Genomic DNA, 23,175 nt, shown 5'->3' with positions numbered 1-23,175 from the left:
AAATATGGCATTAAATCATGTCAACAAGAATTTATACAGTGATAGTATCTGTTTTACTATTAAGAAAAAAGATATGACAAAAATGTTCTATATATGCCATGTTTGAAATAGAGCTGCTTGTTCTATATTTTTTCATCTTTCCTTTAATCAATAATTTTACTACAATAAATAATTGTCTTTATCATTACAAAAAAGAAATCACGAATGCTGAAAATGAAGTTATGTGAAAATTATTTTTAAGAATATTTGATTATTAAATAGAAGGTTAATACTATGAAAACACAGCTAAATATAATTTTTATCCTTATATTTGCATTTTTTAAAATACAAATTTTTGAGAAAGGAGAAATGCATGCAAAATAATGTTTCTCCTTTTTAATTTTTTTAAAAATTTAACCTTCATTTACCTTTACCTGAAATATTTGTATTTTATCCTAGATTCCTAGTAATAAGGCTTTTTTTTCGTTTTTAAAGTTTCTTTAAAAAATTACATATTATCTTACATAATATTGCTGTGCACTTTATTAACCTGCAAAAATCCTTAACTTGCATTTTAATGTTAAAATAGAACTCGAATTATTAAAAAATATTTTTTTGAACTGTTTATTATTTTTTTTTAATGAACAAAGTCTGTGTTTAGTAAAAGAGAAACAGTGAGCCAGCTCTTCTTGTCTGATAAATGTAATTTTTTTTATTAAATTTTTTTAACCACAACATTAATTAATCACAACATTAATTAATCACATATAATTGACAGAAATAAGGTTTGTAGCTTTAAATTAAAAAAGGCAACTTATAGGCCGAGTTAATGAATTTGAGAAGATGCAATATGACATAAAAGTAGCATTATTTCTAATTATTTAGAATAAAAAATTTATAACAATAACAGCGAACTAAAAGTTTCAATTTGTTGGATTTTCTAGAGCACACTTTTGTTCCTTATTGTTGATACCCATGGACATGCATAGACTAAAACGAAATATAATTATAAAACATGGTTTTTGGCTTATAAATTTTCTCTTCTTGTCAGTAATTTATAGGTATTGTAATAAAAATAAGTGTATAAAGATTTATTCTGAACATGGCTCAAAATAATTTCTAACAATAGACAAAGAATACAATATGAATACAAAGAATAGAATATGACCACCGAAGCTGACGTCTTCAGGGGGTACCGGCCTCGGAAGCCATAAAACAAAACCTTTTCTATTGAGAGAGAGGCAAAATTAAATGCCAAAAGTAACTCTCTCAGTATCCCTAAGGTTTTGTATAAGTTCAGGAAGAAATACATGAAATACATAAAACCAATTCAGAAAAGAAATTCAAACAAAAACTTGAGAAAATAAAACATTAAGCCGGTCAAACAACGATTTCACAAGCAAACTAAATGCAAAGCAAACACTTAAAACAAAAGAAAACAACGCCCTCTATTCAAATGCGAAGATTGAAAAAATAGAGAGAAGTAAAAGAGAATTTTAAGTAACAAATTAATATAATGCTTAACTGGGGCTGCTCAGTTAAGACTTGAATTGTTAAAAGAATAAAAAATCTAGTATTCTTCAATCATTTTCTGAATCAAAAATTTAACATTACAAAAGTGAAAAGGAAAATCATTATTACTCAAATTATTCAAAAAATTTATTCACAGCCTCCTGAAAACTTTCAACGTTATTGCAAATATTTTTAACCCTAACCAATTGTGAAAAAACTAAATTTTTAGAAATTTTATCACACAGATTAGTATTAAAGTTGCAGAAAAAAATAACTTTAAATTTAAAAGATTTCCTTTTATCAAAAACGCCAAGTTTGATTATTTTATCAACAATATCAATTTTAAAATCTAAATATTCAACATTTAAGGCTACAGTGGACCTTCAAAAAAAAAATTTTTTTTATCTTTAAAAGTGAATTTTTTTCTTCTTCCAATATGTATCCTAGCTAACTAAGGATATTCTGAAAGTTTAGAAAAAAAAATTCCAGCCATTTGAATCGTAACAAAAACTCATCAAATTTGAAAATTTTTTTTTTTATAATGAGAATTAAAAACTTCACTTTGACAAGATCAATGTCTCCTTTGTGTTCTGTATCAAGCTAATCATTAATAATTTTTGGATAGTTATATACAAAAAATATAACAGAATAAAAAATTAGATTAAATCGTAAATGTGAAGTTTAAAAAATTACAATTTTCTACATAAAAATGAAAGCTTCACATTGTGTTTCTTTTTTGTTCGGTATCAAGCTCATCAATTAAAATAAATGATTTCCCTTTTTTTAAATAAAATCTAACAGTAAAAAAAGAGCAAATTTAAATCAATCATAAATTGAAAACACTGTAAAAGTAAGTTGATTAATTAGCTTGATTCATCAGAGAGACCAAGACAAGTATTTTGATGTAAGTTAGGAAATAATTGTAAATTGTTTAGAGACAAAATAATAATACATAAATGTACATTTTTATTTTACTAAAATGAAACTTAAAATTTTATCCAATTCAAACTTTTTTTTCTCAAACAAAATTTAGAGATATCAATATAACAATTCTGAAAAAATTTCATCAAAATCCACCAGCACTATATGAAGTGTCATCAGCTTTTAATTTCTTTTTAGCAGCGAAAGTTTTTTCCTCCGCTAAATTTCGCTTTAATTGGCTAGAGCGCCGCTGATCTCTTAGCTGAGCTGTTACATGACTATATGAATATCAGGATCAGTCTTTGATATTTCCAAGGCTTTCACATTCCCCAAATTTAAAGTTTCAACACCTTCACACACTGCTATCTCCAATCTTGTGCTATCTGAAGCTAGTCGCTGGTACACGGGTATGATTTTTTCAACGACTAGCTGAGAGAGTTGCATTTTCATGCCACTGTGAAATTTTGGGGTTTCGCCTTTGGCATTTGCTCGTTGAACAAAACACCAAGACGATTCCCCAACAGGACACAAATTGTGGTTACTTTTTTGGTCAGTTGAAGCACAATGATGAAGACTGGCATAGATTGCAGTCTTCATCTTTACCAAATCAGGAGCATTGTCTTTTATTGCCTTTCTGTAGTAGTTTTGTAAGCGAACTATACTTTTTTCAGTTAAGCTCCCCTTTTTTTTTACCCCCAAGTGTAATTTTTTTACGCGCCATTCCTTAATTTTGTTTCTAAGAGCAGTCCCTAGTCTCTTAGCCACGTGGTTGAGACACTCTTCTTTTTCTATAGCGACATCAGGGCCATATATCTGAGCTTCGCAAAGTTGTTGGTATGTTTTTGAGTCACCATCACTGAGAACAGAAATATATCTCATTTTACACTCAGTGATGGATCGTCGCCACATAATGAGTGCGGCTTCAACCTCCATTGCACCTGAGGATCCATTAAAATTTTTCTCGCACTCCTCAATATGCCCACCATACCAGACAGAAAACTCTGCACTGTTCTCCCCGAGATCATGTTTAGAGACAGTGCAGTTTTGACAGTACTTCGACAGTACTTGGTAATCTATAACGAGACCAGTCAAAATGTCTATTACAACGCCAAGACCCAAATTTGACGTATGGCCTCGCTTTTGCCAGCTACCATCGAAGGAAACACTGACATCTAGTATGTCGCTTTGTTTTGAGTTTATCTCTTTATGTGCATTATGTACAATGAGCCTTGAGTTTTCAAACATTTTTTGTTTTAATTTGTAGTTATCTTTTGCTATATTGTGCAAGAATTTGTTGAATGTTTTTTATCCATGGAAGGCATGTTTAAAACTCCAGAAAACTGTTCTAAGGAAGCATGACCTTTTCCCATCAACAGAAATGCTTGGACAAGTTTTTTTATTTATATCAAAACTTCGATCAGTGTCACTCCGTACACTTGAAAAAGTTGTCCCATAGGACTTGTTGCAAGAACTGCACAACAGTTCCAATTTGACAGAAAAGCCTAATGAATTGTTCTGCCTTAGTTCCAATGCCTTAGTTCCAATTAACAATAATAGAAACAAAACAAATATAAACTGTAATTAGCTTTAAAAAAAGCTGTTTCTGATAAATATCGAATAAAAAACCTTCGGAACTAACGAAATCAAATATAAACAAACAATGGAATTCGAAAATCAAAACAATACAGACGTAGTGAAAATAGTGTTGCCAACTAAATTTTGATGTCAATAATTTAATTTTGAAAATACTTTCAATAAAATGAGATAATTCTTACTTACTGGTTGGTAAAAAACACTTCTGCGCTTTAGTTTAGATTCATTAGTTTCGTTTTGCGAAACGTAACTAAAGCTTAGGTAACGAAAACAGCTCATAGCTACTCAAAAAATTATCAAAATTCAAAATTTTTTTTTCAGGAGATAAAGCAATCAATACGGCATCGAAATGCAGTAAAAAAAAAAAAAACGAAATTTTTACCAATTTTTGCTATTTTGAAGGTCTACTGTAGCCTTAAGTACAATAAATTACAGTCTATTATCACTGGTCTTTTTTTAAAAAGAAAAGAATAAAAAAGACTTGAGATGTCTATAAATAATGTAGAACATTGTAAAATATTATGAAACCTATGATAATTAGTAGCAGCCGTTGGTCTAGGGAAGTTACTTGGAAGATCAGTTAAAACCTTGTTCGATGATCTATCACTAGCCTTTGTCATTGTCTTAATTGCACTGGTGATTTCACTGTAGATGCCTTGTGATATTTAGTTCAGCATAGCCAGTTAATTTAGATATCAAAATTAGTTTCTGCATAAGAATCCTCTTTACAGTAGAAAAATCATCTCACGCATCAAATAGAGAGCTGTCTGCATAACTGAAAATTAAAAAAAAGAGAGTGAATCTTGGCACTAAAGAAATCTATAATCCTTTAATCACAATTTTTTTAATAACTAGAATGAATCAGAGAAACAACAAGGCCATAAGCATCCAATTAAAGGGGTGTCTGATTCACGAATAAATATACTAAATCTTTTACTAGAAATTTGAATGCTAGAGAATTATTTACTAGAAATTTTATGTTTCATTAGGTAGGTACTTGCTGTAAGAAAACAATTTAGGATAAATTTTTAAACAATTTTAATAACAGTATTTGATAGCATTAAAATTTAAATATTTTTGACACTAAGGAAACTGAAGAATATTTTTTTAGAAATGATAATTTTTAAAAAAGAATAATATTGTTAATTATCAATCTTAGGAGTCAGAAAAATACTATTACCATAATCTTTCTATTATGTTCCCCATTATCCACATTTAATTAAACACCACAAATAATTTGGTTGCTTATTTATTGCACCTGAAATACATAAGTACCATAATTCCTTCTTCACCTTTGTGTGTTTCATGTGATAGTGGACGAGTGTGAAGCGCAGATAGATTTTTCTTGTACATTTCAACGCTATTGGCAAGCAAGAAGTTTAATGGCCTAACGGCTAATGTAACTGGCATTTGACAAATAAATAAATAATTAGCATTAAAATAAGTTCATGATATATAAATTTTAATAAATATGCATCTTTCCAATGATTTTTTCATAATGTACCACACTGTACACGTGAAGATTGCAATCCAAACTTTGTCGCAATTTCGCAGAACCAAAGGACCAGCTAAATCAACTCCAGTTGTTTCGAACACTGCTGATATTCGCACACGTTCTTCTGGAAGAGGAGCGAACATCGTCGTAGCAGAATTGGATTTAAATCTTCGGCAAATTACACATTTGGAAACAACTGATCGAATGGTTTATCCTGATCGCAAAATCCAGTACTTTTCACGAAGGGTTATGACAAGTGTTTGTACACCTACATGGCTGTAAGTCCGATGAGTCTCTTCGATGAGTTTGAAAACTATTTCATTCCTGTCTGGCAACAGGATAGGACGTCTGAAAAAAATCACCATCACCAGTCGAAACAAGTTTTGTCTCCACTCTTAGAAGACCACTAGAGTCACGGTGAATGATGCAATTGGGTGCTATCAGTCGACGATTTTTCCCAAATGAGTCATTTTGTTTGAAAAGGAGTATATCGAGCTGAGATTTGGTGAGCTCTTCTTTTAAGTTTCCATTCAAGAGGACCCCAAGGGCACACGCTTGTGTGACGGGCACGACGCACCCGGAGTCCCGAGCTGGACCTGAGCATTTTTCTATTTCTCTCCTGCGACAGTCCTGTTTTGAATTTCTCACTATTATTATTTATTGCATTGACCTAGTGAGCAAATATTTATAAGTTTTTATACTTTTGATTATGCATTATATTTGTTGCTTATATATATATATATATGTATGTATATTTATTAATTATGTTTCACTTCTTCATTTGTATTATATTTATTTATTAAATTTTTCCTCTTTTTGTGGTTGTAAAGTTGACTGGTAAAGGGCTTTTCGTCTTTGTTTCTGTTTTATATCAAACTCTGATGGGAAGAAAACCACCCGCGTGTTTGCCGTGCGTGGAGACCCGTGTCCCTGGAAAAGGGGAGCCTGGTAGTTGAGGGGCATCTTGGTACCCTAATACACTGCTTTGGCCCCTGCTTCAGATAAACGGGAAGTGCATAGTGACCCGTATGCATAAATAGCCTTGTTACAAACGTCATCTGATGGCTAAGGTCAAGCCCGGGGACACTTACTAGGCACCTCATTAAAGGTGGAGGCTGCTTCAGGGGTGACTTACAGACGTATAGCTATTGGCCAGCATCGGTGCCGTTGATAGTGGAAGTTGATTATTTTTTTCTGTGGCTGAAAATGAACAGGTGTTCAGTTCCGCACACCGAAGCAAAAGCGGAACAATTTCCTCACCTTATTTCAATCTTGCTAAATGCACAAATTATGACCCCATTATAGCAAAATTTCTGATCTTAAGCTCTACAGAAAAGAAACTCTCGTCTATATCACCATTTTTCGTTCAAAAAACACTTGAAGCAAATATTGGTAATCCAAAAAATGTCAAACAGATGCCACCACGAGACTTGTTAATCGAAACAAATTCCAACAAACAAACAGCTTCACTTTTGAAATTATCTGAACTAGGAAACGTTAAAATCTCAGTAACCCCTCACAATACTCTAAATATATGTAAAGGCGTGATCTCTGATAAGGCGTTATAATCACTCCTAATTTCTGAAATAATTGAATTTCTCTCCATCAAGGAGTTATAGATGCCCGGCCCATAACCATAAAAAAAGGTCTAGAAATAGTTACCACTTAACACATAATCTTAACATTCAACACTTCTATAGTACCTGATGATATTAAAGCAGGGTACCGAAACTGTAAAGTTCGCCCAAACATTCCCAATCCTCTCCGATACTTCAAATGTCAAGATTCGGCCATTCTAAAAACAACTGCAGAGGAAAAGAGACTTGTTTTCGCTGCAGTGTAACCGGTCACACTTTTAAAACCTGTTATCAGCCAGAAAAATGTACTAACTGATCCGAATCTCACTCTGTAAATTCTCGTCAATGCCCTAATTGGAAACAGGAAAAACAAATACTAAATATAAAAGTAATGCAAAATTTGTCATATTTTGAGGCCAAAAGCAAATTTTTAAGCTCACAACCTAGACTCAATGTTTCATATGCTTCAGTGGTTAAAACTCCAAAAGCAACTAAATCCGTAGGTATACAGACTGACAATAATGAATCTGAATTTCGCAATACTAAACGCACAGTATCACCCAAATATCCAAAAGCTCTGACAACAACCCCTTCTGTTGTCTTCTTTTACTTTCTTTCGCTGTATGCTCTTCAATGTGGCGATGAGTCAAGTTAAGAATGATTTCAACAATATAAATTAAGAAATAAAAGAAAACAAACTACTCCAGCAGCCGTCTACATTGCTGCTTCCTAATCGTTTCATATTAAAAAAATCTCTCTCTTACATTTGCAAACAGACACAGTAGTTGTGGCGCTGCACCACCTGCTGGACAACTCACTATTAAGGGGAAATGTTAACATTCGGGCATCCTGATGATACAATTGCCCTCAATCGACACTTACTTAACAAAAGATGCATACATCAATTATTACATAATAGATATAGACAATAAAAAAAAATTTCATACTTAATACACACTTAATTATTTTTTTATTGAAATATGAATGAATAAAAAATTTTAAAGTTCTATTACAGTTCTTTTTTTTGTCTTGCTTTTGTTCCAAAATGAAAAGTCTTTCAAATGTTGAATACTAAAGTTCTTTTCTTAGAAGTAAATAAAAAAACAAAAGTTCATATTTCCGGTTTCCAATTTATAAGTTACCTGAGACCTCATCATCATNCATTTGCAAACAGACACAGTAGTTGTGGCGCTGCACCACCTGCTGGACAACTCACTATTAAGGGGAAATGTTAACATTCGGGCATCCTGATGATACAATTGCCCTCAATCGACACTTACTTAACAAAAGATGCATACATCAATTATTACATAATAGATATAGACAATTAAAAAAAAATTTCATACTTAATACACACTTAATTATTTTTTTTTTGAAATATGAATGAATAAAAAATTTTAAAGTTCTATTACAGTTCTTTTTTTTTGTCTTGATTTTGTTGCTGTTCCAAAATGAAAAGTCTTTCAAATGTTGAATACTAAAGTTCTTTTCTTAGAAGTAAATAAAAAAACGAAAGTTCATATTTCCGGTTTCCAATTTATAAGTTACCTGAGACCTCATCATCGTGTACTGGTGGTCGCCATGCCTTTAGTTGACTCACGTGGGACGTTGTTGCGTAGTACTTATTTTCCACTTTTTCTTCCATTTGGGTCACTCTGTACGTATCGTTGGGGAGGACTTCAGTCACAAGTAGAGGACCGGTGTACTTTGGCTGAGTCTTTGTTGGTTCTCCTGTTGCTTTTGCTGGACGTCGGACAACCACTATTTCTCCCGGTTCAGATTAAGAAATTCTATGAGTTATCTTACCCTATATCTCTCACAGCTGAACTGGAAGCTAACTGGGCAGCTGAACATCCATAATTATGATCAACTGAAGCAGTCTCTACATTCTTTATTGGTTCAGCTACACTTACAGTGACCTTTTTCCCACCAGCTAAAATAAGACAAATTTCTAAATATGCAATTAAGAGAGGAATAAAAACCTTTACAGAGTATACAGCATTATAATAATTTATCATAACGAATCTTTTGCCTCGAATGACTACCTCATTATTATTCCACACAGAAAATCAAATGTAAAAATTAGATCAACAACTGTTATTCTAAATAGGATAAAACACCTGTACCATTTTTTCTCTACTTAAAAAGGTAAAGTAAATCTTACTTGAGCATGATTTTAAAGAATCTTCTTTCTTCAGAAACTCACTTCCAGTGGACTCAGCGGCAACTTTTTGCATTAACGTTAAAAGATGAGAGGATCTCGCAGTGGTGGTTCTTGAAACACTGTTGGTTTTTTCTGCTTCTGTATCTATTCTGTTCTCAAAATCTATGTAACTGTTACTAAACACTGTATGTGCAGATTGGACGTGACTTCTTAGCCACCTCTTGTCACACAATGTCTGATCAAATGTATTGATTGATAACTTTTTTCGGACTGATAGTATGTGTCTGCAAGGTAGTTTTATAGCATTGAACCACACACAATGAAAGGAGATGACATTAGTAGTGTAAAAATTTCCCTCATATTAATACATAAAATTAGATTCCTTATCTGTTGTAATTTTCGGATCCTTAGACATACTTATTTGATTTAGGTGCATGTTAAAAGGATAAGGAATTAAAATTTGGTGCTACAGTTCTTCGACACTTCCAGCCGGAAGTTTTAAAGATGGTTCCTTTAATGCAGCTGTAGCATGATCACTCTCCTTTCTCGTTGAATATATATTTGAGAACAAACTTTTTATGAATGCCGAGATAGAGCTTAACTTCCTTATTACAGGCTTTAACTTCCCATTCATACATTCCAATCGATTGTTCGTCATGTTAAAAAAAATTCCGCTGGCGCTATTTATGTAAGTCCATTCCTAAAACGAGACAAACAAATTAAGAAAGCAATAAATACAAAGATTCAAGAATAGGGATAATTTTAATTGTCATTTCGATGGTTAAACATTTCAGGCTATTGAAAATGTTTTTACAGCAAGAGAGAATTTCTTTCAGGTTAAGTCAATTCATGGGGAGTATAAAAGTCAAAGATTCTGATGTGTCTGTCTAGTGGGCAGTAAAATTTTATAGTCCCCAAATAGGGTCCCCCTGTTCTGTTTTTAACAACATTTTTCAAGTACAAATGTTAACTTACCAGTTGTTTTACTAGCAATCCAAAATTAAAAACTTAAAGACAATTTTCTCTTTTTGTTTAGATTTCAAAATATTTAAAAGCATGTTAATTGATCAATTTGAATCTGCAAGTCAATATTACATTAATAACTCGGAAAAATAAATTGATGATGTCAACAAGCGATTCTTATAGACAATCAGATCCATGATTGAGTTTATGTTTTACTCAAGTGATCATACAACCAGACTAAATCATTGTTATGCTATAAAGACTTCGCCAACATTCGTACACAACCCTTCAAATAACATTTAGTTGCTTTAATTTTTTTTTTTTGTTGAAAGATTGTATAAATAATGCTTTTTACTTTTTGTAAGTCATGCCAGTTATCGTTGTAATATTTAAGAATAGAATGTAGGCCCCACACTTTGAAAAGATTGATGCAGAAATGAGTATGACTCTTCAGACTGGCAGTTAAGTACTCCTTTTCCGTATCACAAATCTCCTTTGACACACCCATTTTTTCTGGAGTATAATCTGTAATGAAAGCTTGGTATTATGTTCAAAAGCGACCAAGGGCACTCGGGGAAAATGACAAAGACTAAAAGAAACTTAAATTGACCATCAATAACTAATAAATAAATAATTAAATTTTATTTGCTTTAAATTTGAACTAAGTACAAAAAAGTAAACATTTAAATTCAATGTATGCATTTATTATATTTAATTTTACACAGAATTTTAAAACCTATATAACTTATACTAATTTAAGTTTTAATTTCTTTAGAAATTAACAAATGTTTCTTCATAATTTTTGAATTTACTAAATGATTTATTATATGACTTGAAAATAATACCATTATACAAACTGGCATAAATATTTTAACATTCTACATTAATATTTCGATGATTAAATGAGTTTCTTCTATTTGTTCCACTAAGGGAAAAACTTGCTCTTCCTAATTATAGGTGGTTAACATCATATCAAGAAAAAACACTTTCTAACTATAAAAACATATTAATTAATAGTATGGGACTAATATTTGTGCCATTTTTTATACCTCTTGTTTGTTGTTGTTGTTTCCAATCCCAACTGGGATAGCGGAGCTATACCAGATCCATAAGGCCGTGAGTCTTCAAAAAATCGAGGAAAAGGAGAGGTCTCTAAAGAACCTCTTCCATGGTGAAATCCAGGCAATCAAGTAGATGGTGAGGAAACAATGGTTGGAGGTTAGGTTTGGTTCCTCGTTGGAGTTGCCCTTTTTACAAGATGGAAAAAGTTTAATTTGTCCACTGAAAGTGAGGCTCTTAGTATGCCCACAGACAAATCTACAGGTAGCGGTTTAGTCGGCACGTGTACCCTGAAAGTTAAGGGCTCCTCCAGGACGCTTGCGGGGATACCAATTGTGATCCGGTAAGTGAGGGCCGTGTTTGGAGAGGCTGGGCGGGAAGTACCTTCTTTTGCCAACTGATCAGTTTAAAGCTGTGGAACAAGCAGATTTCAAGTTATGCACTTGAAAATAAGTCTCTGAAGATCACACGTTCAGTAAACTCTTTGTCAGTAACAATGACGCGAGTTTCATGGCATTTATCATTGCTCAGCTTAAAAGCTTCATTACTCAGCCACTGGACAGATTCCTTATCCTCACGAGCTAGTAAACCAATTCCGATGATTTCACAATAACCTAGGAGACAAAGACTATGCAGCAAAAAAATAAAAACTATGAATAATCAATATCAAATAAAATACCTCATTTATTCTTATGTAATACAACTTTTTACTGCAACAGGTTAATTTTTGACTTTTAAGGATAGATAAAGTTAAAAATCTTATGCAATAATTTTCATTTATGAATTCTAAAAAAGATATAAGTTAGTTTAAGAAAAATAATAAGCCATTTCCATCCTTAATTAGATATATATAACAAGTATAGTTGTTATTTATTAACTTGTAAGTACCATCAAAAAATAAAATTTCAGGATAGTTGCAGTACATCTTTCATTTCCCTATCTTGAAAAAATATGCCTTGTAAGGTATCATCATCTTTCAATACAGAAACAGAGCAATGATGGATATTTTGAAGAGTATGCAAAATCTGAAAAAAGATTATTCACAATATCTAAACACATAAGATATAGATCAGGAGGATTCAACATTCACAGTTTATCTACATGCCCACAATATAGAAGCATGTATACAAAATGTTTCATTTGTATGCGTAAAATAAAATCTCATGAAATTTTATTAGACTTTTAAAGCACTTATTACTTAGATTCACCAATTCATATAAAGCTAAATAAATAAAATAAAACAAAAAAATACTTCACCAAAATCATTATGATTTTTTCCCTTTAGCAACAATATTTGAAAGATCTTTCAATGTGACATTTTTACCAGTTTCCTGAACAATTTCTTCTTGTAATAACTTCTTATTAACCTAAAAAAAAAAAAAAAAAAGAACCATTAACATAAAAAATACTAATGTCATAATTTAAAGAGATATGAATTATATTAAATATCAGCACAAAATCACTATACATGGCACTAACATTCCGAATACATTCAATCGGAAATAAAATTATTACCAGTAAAATAGTGTTATAAGGGTCATGCATTAAATTAGTAAAAAAATTATTTTGTTATAACAGTTTGCATAATAGCTAAAGTCAATGTTCTTACATTACTTATAAATATTTCATTGATTTTATCTTTAAAACACAAAATTTAAGTTTCCCTTTTTCTTGGCTGGCCAAAAACAAATTCAGAATTTGAATTTTGTTTGCGTTGCATAAAAAATACAGAAATTACATGAAACTCAGAAGGGGTTTGGTAAATGTATACATAAAATTTCAAGTAAGAGCTGCATCTAAAAATCTACTAGACTTTAAGAAATAACTAAAATACTTTTGACATTATGTCAAAGCAAAACAATAATTTGAGCAACTACAATAAGCTCGAATAGATATAATAATGTCTAGAGAAACATAAGTCAGTGTAAATCACTCTGAGTAACAAAATAATTTTTTAACTTTACGAACACTATTATGATAGAAAATGGAGATAATAGTAATGTGCAAAGGATAAATCACATTCTTATCATTGAAACCATATACATTTATCGAAATATTATTTTTCTTTTCAAACTTGGAAATATCTTGTAGTTTCATTGGAAACTCAAGGCAGGAAAAGTCAAGTTCATCAGCAAAAGTAGCAAGTTTTTCCACTGTATACGGTCTGTATCTTATTATTGGTCTGTGGGTGCAAGGCGGCAAGGACTGCATACATAATGCATTTATTATCGTTATTTTTAATATTAATTAAGGACTTTTTCCTTTGAATAAAATCTGGTAGTTCAATAAATGTTGATCCGTTTAACGGATTATATTTATTGACTCTTATTTCTAAATACATGATTTTTGACAAAGTCCAGCCGCTATCTTTTTCTTCAAATTCAGCTAAAAGTTATCGTACACTTCGTTTGAATTCGAAGAAGATAAAACTATACAGTTTCTAGTTTTAAAATTTTTTTCATCTGTGATAACACCACCACTAGAGGCTTTATCATATAAGCAAATGACTTGAATATTTACCTTCAAATTATTTTTAGCCAGTTCATTTGAAATCAACTCTTGATATTAAATATTCTTCTGTGTCAGTGAAATTTTCGTTATTATCGAAACGAACAGTTTTTAGTCTTCCACCAAATGCTTCAATCAATCCTTTAATAGTTGTAACATTTTCAGATATCGATGGTTCATTCAGTGAAACAATAGAAGGTCACTTAGATTCTGCTCTGACAGGGCTGGCTTTTCTTTTCTTTCATCTGGAGTGTACATCCAAATGCCTCTTAAATGTATCGCTCCTATTGAATGTTTTTTTGCAGGTCGAACATTCAAATGCATTGTTGCCATGCTTAGTACGCATGTGACGAAGAAGGTTGCTTTTTATCGTAAAAGAAACATTGCATTCATCACAATGATGATTATCCATTTTTAAAAATATATATATATAAATATTAAATGTAATAGTTAAAATTAACGAGCTTATTCGACTCACTTAAAATGGCTGTACATACTATCACAAAATCTGAAGCTACATTTGTGAAAATATTCAAACTTCTTTGAGTTAAACCAGTTTAAAACCTGTTCGAGGAATGACGTGTTAAACTGTAAAACACATGATTCTGCAGGACCGCATCCGCAACACTTTCATCATCAGACTGAACTAAATGTTGTAACAAACGGTGTCGATATTTTTTCTTTAAATTTTCCAATACGCCCTGATCCATTGGCTGAATCAAACTTGTAACATTGGCAGGAAAAAATATAGCACGGATTTCACCACAACGTAGCTCATCATCGTCCGGATGAGATGGAGCGTTATCTAAAAACAAAATTGCTTTGCAAGGCAAATTTTTTTTTCTCAATGCCTTCCGTGTTTCTGGAACAAAATGTTCTAGAAACCATTGTTTGAAAATTTCTCGATTCATCCATGCACTTTTCTGATTTGTGTAATGTACTGGTAAGGCTTCTTTAGTGATGTTTTTTAAGGCTCTAGGTTTGGCAGATTTCCCAATCACAGTCAGTTTCATTTTATGATTTCCAGATGCATTGGCGCATGCTAAAATGGTTAATCGTTCCTTCCGTTTTTTGTGACCTGGAGCTGAATTTTCCTCTTTTGAAGCAAGGGATTTTGAGGGCAACATCTTAAAGTTCAAACCTGTTTCGTCACAGTTATATAACTGGTCAGGTGTGAGCTTTTCCGTCAATATAATGTCTTCAATCCGTTTTTGAAATGCCTGCACAGCTGACGTATCTGCCGAGAGTATTTCACTGCAAATATTTAGTTGACGTACACCATATCGTTTTTTCCAACGGTCTAACCAACCAACGCTTGCTGCGAAATCTTCTTCTCCTTCTTTGAACTGATTTCTGAAAAACACAGCTTTTTCCTGAAGAATAGGGCTACTTATAGGAGTACCTTTGCTACGTTGTTGAGTAAACCAAAGAAATAAATCCTTGCTAGTTTTTTCATAGTCTGATGTTCTCATAGATTTTCTTTTTTCTCCTGGAGTCTCATTGCACTTCTGTGAACAAAACTGCTCAATTTTTATTCGATTGCGGCGCCAGTTACAAACTGTTACCTCTCCAACACCCAAATCGGTAGCAACACTTTTTATTGTTTCACCTGCATCTAATCTTTATATAGCGTTCAATTTAGTTATCATAGATAAAAATTTTCTCTTATTTTTTCCACTCATTTTCGCAGCAGGCACCTTACAGCAATAAGTTTCCAAAATGATAAGGATCAAGAACGCTTTTGGTTGCTAGGGGGAAATTTTGGCACTTCGAATTAAGCGGAACCTTGGACTTCTGAGACTCGAACTTTCGAGACTTTACTGTATTTGAAAGTAAATGTTTATTCGTTGCCATTACGAGAAAAACTGAAACTAATTTTTTTACCCGTAACCGTCTGGGAGTTTAAATTTATTTTATTAAGATCATAAGTTTTTTTTTTGAATTGCATGCGTCCATAGCATACTGGTTAGCGTGTTTAACAAACCAGTATGCTATGGAAGCATTTTATTCCCGAGGTCGTGGGTTCGAATCCCGTTTGAAGTGTATATTTTTTTTATATAACTATATTATTTTAATCATTTTTCTTTTTTCAATTATAAAATGAGTTATTATTTTAGATAGTAGATGGCGCCACCACTATCACAACACTAGTGTTTAAAAATTAGTAATTATTTCAATCACTAGATGGTGTCACGAGTATAGTTTGGAAATCGAAACTGCTCCGCCTGCTATTTTTGTAAGCAGATTGAGTGTTGCAATCTTTTAATAACAAATATAAATTAGTGTTGCCATACTATACTGAAATCAAAACTAAATCTAAAATAAGAAATTCAAGCGGGCAGAAATAGGTGACATGCTACTGTTTTTGAAATCGAAACTAAATCGGGTGTTGCCATAGGAAGTTAAAAATTTTGGAAACCAAAACTAAAGCAGGAGTTAAACAGCTCAACTCGGATCCGCATTGAGTGTTGCCACCGGAAGTTAGAAACTAAAGCAGGAGATGAACAACTCAGCAGCAGGATGGAAACAACTCAACTCTGATCCGCATTTTCCCAAACTCTCATTTTTCAATGGAGGCATAGTTTTTAACTGTATGAAATGGAACAGAAATATAGATTTAAAATTTATTAAACTAGAGGGCTCCGCCCCCTGCTCGCTGACGCTCGCCAACCCCCGGAGGCTCGCCAACCCCCGGAGAATTGCTTCGCAATTCTTGCTTGGTTTGCTTCGCAAAGCCAAGAATGCTTTGATTTCATATATTTCAATATTAAACTGAATATTAACTGTTATCATCGAAAAGAATTAATTTTCTTAAATGCAGAATAAGCAGTGTGTCAATATCAATGTCACTTTTTTTCGTTGACTACAGTTCCTTCTATTAATTCATCCACTTTAGCTTGGAAAATCTTTGTGACGATTATTGAAATGTCATTTACAGTAGTACCTTTAATGAAATGATCTTTTAAAGTTTCAGTAATTTCTGGCCACTGAGGATTACATGTCATCGTAATAAAAAAATCAGGCCTTCCAACCTTCCGACAAATAGCAATTGCATCTTGATACAGTTGTTGCATACTTCGAGGTGACCCAATATACGTAGCTGGTAGTATAACAGCTGTGCCCAACCTTACTCTGTCAGTTTCATTTAAAGAATTCCTTTCAACATGGTCAATTAACCCTTGATAGCATTCAGTGCGCAGGGTTCCTTGATTGTTTCTAATGAAATCTAATCGCTGACTTTCAACCAACAAATAGCAATTTATCACATACTGCTGAGATAATTTTCCAGCATGCAATAACGGGTTAAAAGGACCATTAGGTCGTAAGGCTAACCTATGCCCATAATATTGAATTGGACTTATTTGTTTTCCTTTTTGCGAAGGCATTTGATAAGTCCATCCTAAATCGCCTTTAGGAAAAAGTAAAGGAAAGACCATAGGATCAGCATGTTGAGATCTTTGGTTTATTATACTCGTTTCTCTTATTTCTTGTTTAGGATATACAGTTAAATCGCATACAGGAACAACACCATCTTTGGAAACAATAATGGCAGCTAATTCAGAAGAAGTAGGTTTATTGTATCTTCTTTTATCATCGAATATAAATCTTTGAAATTGTAAAACAAATTCACTATCATGAATAGTTAAATCTCTGAGCATCCGATATTTCTGTGCATATGGATTGACTTCCCTTAATAATTTTTCAATATGCCTTGTCAACTGAAGATTGTCTAAATTCATGCGTAGTTTAATAGCCTCCTCAACACTGTCATAAATATATATTTGTCCATTCCTTGGAGCATTGGTTGCTGAATTTAGGGATGTTGTCGCATGGTGATATACTTGTCCTTGAATTTTTATCAACGGTGGACCTCTGCTTTCATCTTGAAGAAATTTAGCACTAAAAGTGGCAAACGCAAATGATGAATTGTATACACGGATATTTTGCCTAAATAATTTTGCTTCTTGCTCATCAGAAAGAAGTAAGTTTTTCAAAAATAAAGGATATTCATGCAGCGGAGGTATATGTATGTTATCATTATGGCAGCAAGAATTAACAGAGCGCCCTTTTGCAGAAGCAAATCTCAAAGCTCCACAATAACTGCATTTTGAAAACATTTTGCCAAGACTATGTTTTGCCACTTTGATAGGTAACAATTTCGATAAATCACCAGCAAACTCATGTTGTTTTGATTTTAAAATAGGTGGATTAGGATTTTGGTCCATATCATTGTCAACATTGCGAAAGCGAATTGGTACAGTGTGCATTCCAACCACATTTTCTGTATTTACAGGTCTGGTTTGATGTGGGCAAATGAAAGTCGATGTTGTTGCGACTGTGTAGCAATTACACACATTCTCTTTTAGCTCAACCTTTGTTAGTTTAACTTTTTTTTTGTTAGTTGAATCATCATTAGGTTGTATAAGCAAAAGAGCATTATTTTCTTCTATACTATGAAGTTTACGTTTTTCCCGCTTTCGATTAGCTTTCGCATTGAGTTGCGACTTTTTAGTAATGTTAGGTCTTTTCTTTTTAGGCATTACTTGTAAATAAACAAATCGAATTAAGATTTAAAACCAGATTAAACTTACGAATTAACGTTTTAGAAAACAAATAATCAGATTAATCAATATATCAATACGAAATAAGTTGAGATGTTGTAAAACTGAAGAATGAAATTCTAACTATTTTGTGATTGGTTGCATCTCTGAAAAAGAAAATTCAGACTTGTAAATCGCTTTTTTAAGCTTGCCGTTTTCAGACATGTGATTGGCTGTTGTGAACGGCGGTTATTCTTCATTATTAACTGCAAAATCGTGCTTTAAAACTAAAATAAATAAAAATTTAAAATTATGTAAAAGATTTGAATGCCCTAAATGTCTTCCCTGAAAGATTCTGAATGAATTGATTCCTTAATCTTAGATTTTCATCACGTAGTTAAAAAGTTTTTCAGGGGACAAAATTAACTGCAAAAACTTTTTTTCAGAATAGAGAGATAAGATTTAATTTATTCAGTGCTTGTATCAAAATAACACCAGGATTATCAATTTTTCAATAAATACTTGATATTATTCACATGTTGTGGTGGTTGAAATTTTTTAAGTTCAACTTAATTCAATTAAGAATCAAATATAAAAGACAAAATTTTACAAGCACTTTCAAAGTAAAATCTTCTATCAAAACAGAGGAAGCTGACAAATAGGAATTATATATAAGCAATTTATAATTAATATTTAAAGACTTAGTGTAGGAAAGAAAGAAGTATATTTAAAAAATTTTTTTATCTAGAAATATTTTTACACATACAACAAAACTTACTAGTTTGCTTTTAGTAAGCTAAACTTGTCTCTTTCTTGTATTTTATTAGAATTTCATTAAACACAAATGCAGGATGAAAATAAATTATTGGACAAAAAAGTAGCATATATAAAAAACTGAATAATATTAGTTTTTACTAACAGGATTTGAAGTAAGTAATCACAAAGTAGAAGTACAAAGAAACATATACTAGATAAATTACAATAAAAATGAATATACTGACAGCGGCCTACCTTGTTTTAACCAATCTAAATCTCCATTTTAAGGCACAGCTAAAGCCAGATTCGTAATATTGAATTCAACCGAAAAAAAGCTATCTACTGTATCCTCATTCTTGTTCAGAAGTCTCCTGAATCATCAATAGAATATCCAAAAAAATGTTAAATAGCTATCCTCAAGCGATTTACTAGTTGAAACTATCTCTGAAAAACAAACTATAGGCAACATACTCAATAACAGTCACACCTCATAATACATTGAATATTTCCTAAGGCATAATTTCTGATAAAGCTCTCCAGTTCCTTCTTTTTCTTGCTTGTTATTAAAATTTCATTAAACACAAATGCTAGATGGAACTAAACTTTTTTGGGACAAAATGTGGCATGTATGAAAAACTGAATAATAACTTTTACAGACAGGATTTGAAGTAAGAACAGAGAAACATATACTACATAAATTACAATAGTACAATTCTGTCAAAATAGGTAACACCTAGAAACTCAATTATTTAACATATTGGTGGGAAAATTTATGTCATTGAAGCCCATCAGAAATAAACAATAAAATGTAAATGATGAGTTTTTATGTGGATATCCGCTTAAAATTTGACAATAGTTGAACAAATATTTAAAAAAAGCAATAAAAATTACTAATAAAAAAATAAAGTTAGTTTCTGTATATAAAAAAAAAGGTGGCTTAAACACATAACAAATATCTATTCAAAAAATTCTATTCTCCCAGAAAGAAAATCAAAATAAGCTTATAAGAATGTCCTAGATGTTATAATTTTTAAAAAGCCAATACTTTTGATTTGGAGGCTGCAGAAGACCAATACAGGAATAGTGATACCACTGCAAACAAGATTCACACAAAATAGTATTACCATGACTGCTATATTGTTTGCAGGAATTACATTCCCATGTCATTCTCGATTTTGTTGCAATACATTTTCAACCAACAGCCACCCATCAGAAGTAAAAAACTGCTTCACTTCAAATTTCAGAACATTCCTTACAAGAAGACGAAACCTTCTCTATAACTAAATTCCATAGCAGCTTCTTCTATTAAAATGCTTTTATTTATGGCCTTTGATAATGTCTCTTCATCTACAAAGCACATTAAAAGCATCTTTTGTCTCTCCAAGATTGTTTTTCTTGTAAAGGTTATAACATTTCTTCCTCTTCAAACCAAGAACAGTTGTCGTTAAACCTAAAAATATAAACTATTTTAAAAATCACACAGAAGAAATCATTGTAGAAAATGAAAATCTCTAAAATAAAAATCAGCAGTTTGTTGCAGTTAATAGAACTAGTTTTGGGATCATTTAATGTGCTATTTTTTTTAAATAAGTAAAACGAAAAAAAAAAAAAGAAAACTTTCTTCACCGGTAATGCTGGGTATGAAAAAATAATTAAAAGACAACTAATAAAAAAATTTAAAAAAAAGGGGGATTATGGCCGAACAAAACAATATAGGTTTACATTAAGCGTTTAAAAATATTAAGTTTTAGAACACTTTAATTATGTTTTTATATTTATTATATGTAAAAACTAATATTAAATAAGAGAAATTAGACATTTATATCATATTTTGTTTTTAAAAACTAAATAACAAGAAAAAATTGTTTTTTTTTTCTTCATAAAACTTGGGAAAGGATATACTTCATCAAAACTATTGTAACAAAAAAGTGTTATTATCAAAATAAAGAGCAGAATTTTGTCTAGTGATTTAACTACAATCATAAAAATATTTGAAAAATTAAATTTTTTATAGAAAATCGAAAACTTTTTATGAGATTTTTGTCAAATTTTTTACGTCATATTTCACATTTTAGACCAATAATAAAAAACAATTAAATATTTTTAAACAATTGTAGCACAAGCACTAGAAAACATTATACATAATACACATACAAATTTTTAATTGAAATATATCCACAACTTTTTTAATAATGAATTTTGAAAGTTACTATTTTTGCGTGAAATTACATTCTGAGAAAAAGGCATTTAAAGTATAAATTATATCATTTCTATTTTAAAAATACTTCTAAAATTCTCCCGATTTGTATGTGATACCTTCCTCTTTCTCAATTTTACAAATTTTTTGTTTTTTTGCAACCCTATTTTTTTGGGACAATTTTTACATTAGTTAATGAATGGCGTTGAAACTCATACACACGCTCAAAACTAACTATGTCGAGTATGCTTTTCAGTCCCAGAAAACTTTTATTAAACCAAATACACACCAAATTGTAATGTTTGCAATTCAACGAACACCTCCTTAGGGACAAATTTCCAAACAATGCCATTAAAACTCTCGTTAGCGTTCTGAGTGAGTCCGTGTAGACACTTTTGGAGGAGATCTCTATCGCACAATTGCAAGTAAGTTGAATAAATACACAACCCCTTGGGAAGTCACCTTTCTTTATATTTACCCTGTTTTCTCTCATTTCTTTCTGTTGCACTGATGAAGGTTGCCCTTTGAGCATCCGAAACAGCTGTCTGCATTTATAAATATTTTTTTGCTCCTAAACGTTGTTTACCTTAGTTTGCAAGTAAGTTGGTTTGATAATTTGCATGACTGATTTAGGGAGCCCTTTATTTTTGTCCTCATAGATTTGCCCATTTGCACGGGCTCGTTGAAACTCATACCAACTGTCTTCTCCAACAGGACACTGTCCATGCAATTGTTATTGTGCATTAGAGCAGCAATGGAAGAATGCAGCAATAACTGCACTTTGCATGCTGTCCAAGTCATTGACATTGTATCGCAGTGGTCCCCAACCCCCGGTCCGCGGACCGGTACCGGTCCGTGGATCAAATGGTACCGGTCCGCCCATTTCATTGAAACTGAATTTAAATTCCTAGGTTTATACCCCAAATTAAAAATATCTGTGTTCCATTAAAATTTTATTTATTTAAAAAAAATATGCATAATTTTTTTAATGTTTTAAAAAGTAAAAAATAAAAAAGAAATCTTCTGCAACTATTTTCTCATTCAATTAGTTTTAATAAAAAAAACAATCATCGTAACTGTAAANCAGATGTCAAACTCACCCGCTTGCGAGTAGGACATACTCGACTTACTCACCTTCATTTGCTATTTGGAGAACCTCCTCCCAAATGCAACGATTGCAACGTTTTACTCACGATTCATCACATTTTAATACTTTGTCCATGTTTTAACCAGCTTCGCCTCACCTTTTTTGGTAGCTCCATTTTATGCATAAAAGACTTGTTAGATGAAAACCAGCATCCTAACATCTTTGCTTTTCTTCGCACTATTGGTATTTTAAACAGTATATAAGAAATTTATCAAGTTTTATCCACATATAAAAATACTTGCATTTTCACTGTTTTAAAATTCTCATCATTTTTACTATACTTATTGTGTAATTGTACTCTATTCTACATTTTAATGTTTTTAAAACCGTGTATCTGGCGCAGCATGTCCTCTCTGGACCTTGTGCCATTAAATCTTACATTCAATTCAATTCAATTCATATCTCTTTTACAAAAATTATTTTAATATGAGTTTGGGTTTGTCATGACAAATGATTTTAGTGTAATTTGGTACATTGCCTATATTATGTTAACATAACCTACAAAGTATTAATGTTACATTTTTTGGCAATTAATTCTGAATGTTTGTATTGTTCTGTCTCTGTATGTAGACTTTTGTGACTATATAATTTAATATGTTTTGTTAGATTTTAACGAATTAATTCATAATTTTTTTTGTTAGATATGAGTTATTATCCAAGATGTTAACGAAAATAAAGTTGTGTATTCAAAAATATGAATAAAGTGCTAGATCTGCGAATATTAGCGGGTGTATGTATACTTTTGTGACTGACTGTACATCTA

The 23,175-nt window shown here is 31.6% G+C and overlaps 2 protein-coding genes across 2 annotated transcripts; both read right to left on the bottom strand.

Moving 5' to 3' along the window:
• Nucleotides 1–14,328: 14,328 nt before the first annotated feature.
• On the bottom strand, nt 14,329–15,243 carry LOC139426166 (jerky protein homolog-like). Its single transcript, XM_071183954.1, has one exon. The coding sequence runs from the start codon at nt 15,241–15,243 to the stop codon at nt 14,329–14,331; it is 915 nt and encodes a 304-aa protein (XP_071040055.1).
• Nucleotides 15,244–16,617: 1,374 nt separating this feature from the next.
• Nucleotides 16,618–18,312, bottom strand: LOC139426165 (uncharacterized). The gene has a single exon (XM_071183953.1). The coding sequence runs from the start codon at nt 18,310–18,312 to the stop codon at nt 16,618–16,620; it is 1,695 nt and encodes a 564-aa protein (XP_071040054.1).
• Nucleotides 18,313–23,175: the final 4,863 nt, after the last annotated feature.

Source organism: Parasteatoda tepidariorum, chromosome 8 (genome assembly GCF_043381705.1).
Source record: "Parasteatoda tepidariorum isolate YZ-2023 chromosome 8, CAS_Ptep_4.0, whole genome shotgun sequence".
NCBI lineage: Eukaryota > Metazoa > Arthropoda > Arachnida > Araneae > Theridiidae > Parasteatoda > Parasteatoda tepidariorum.
Note: the sequence above shows the minus strand (reverse complement) of the source record. Positions and strands in the feature narration are given on the sequence as shown.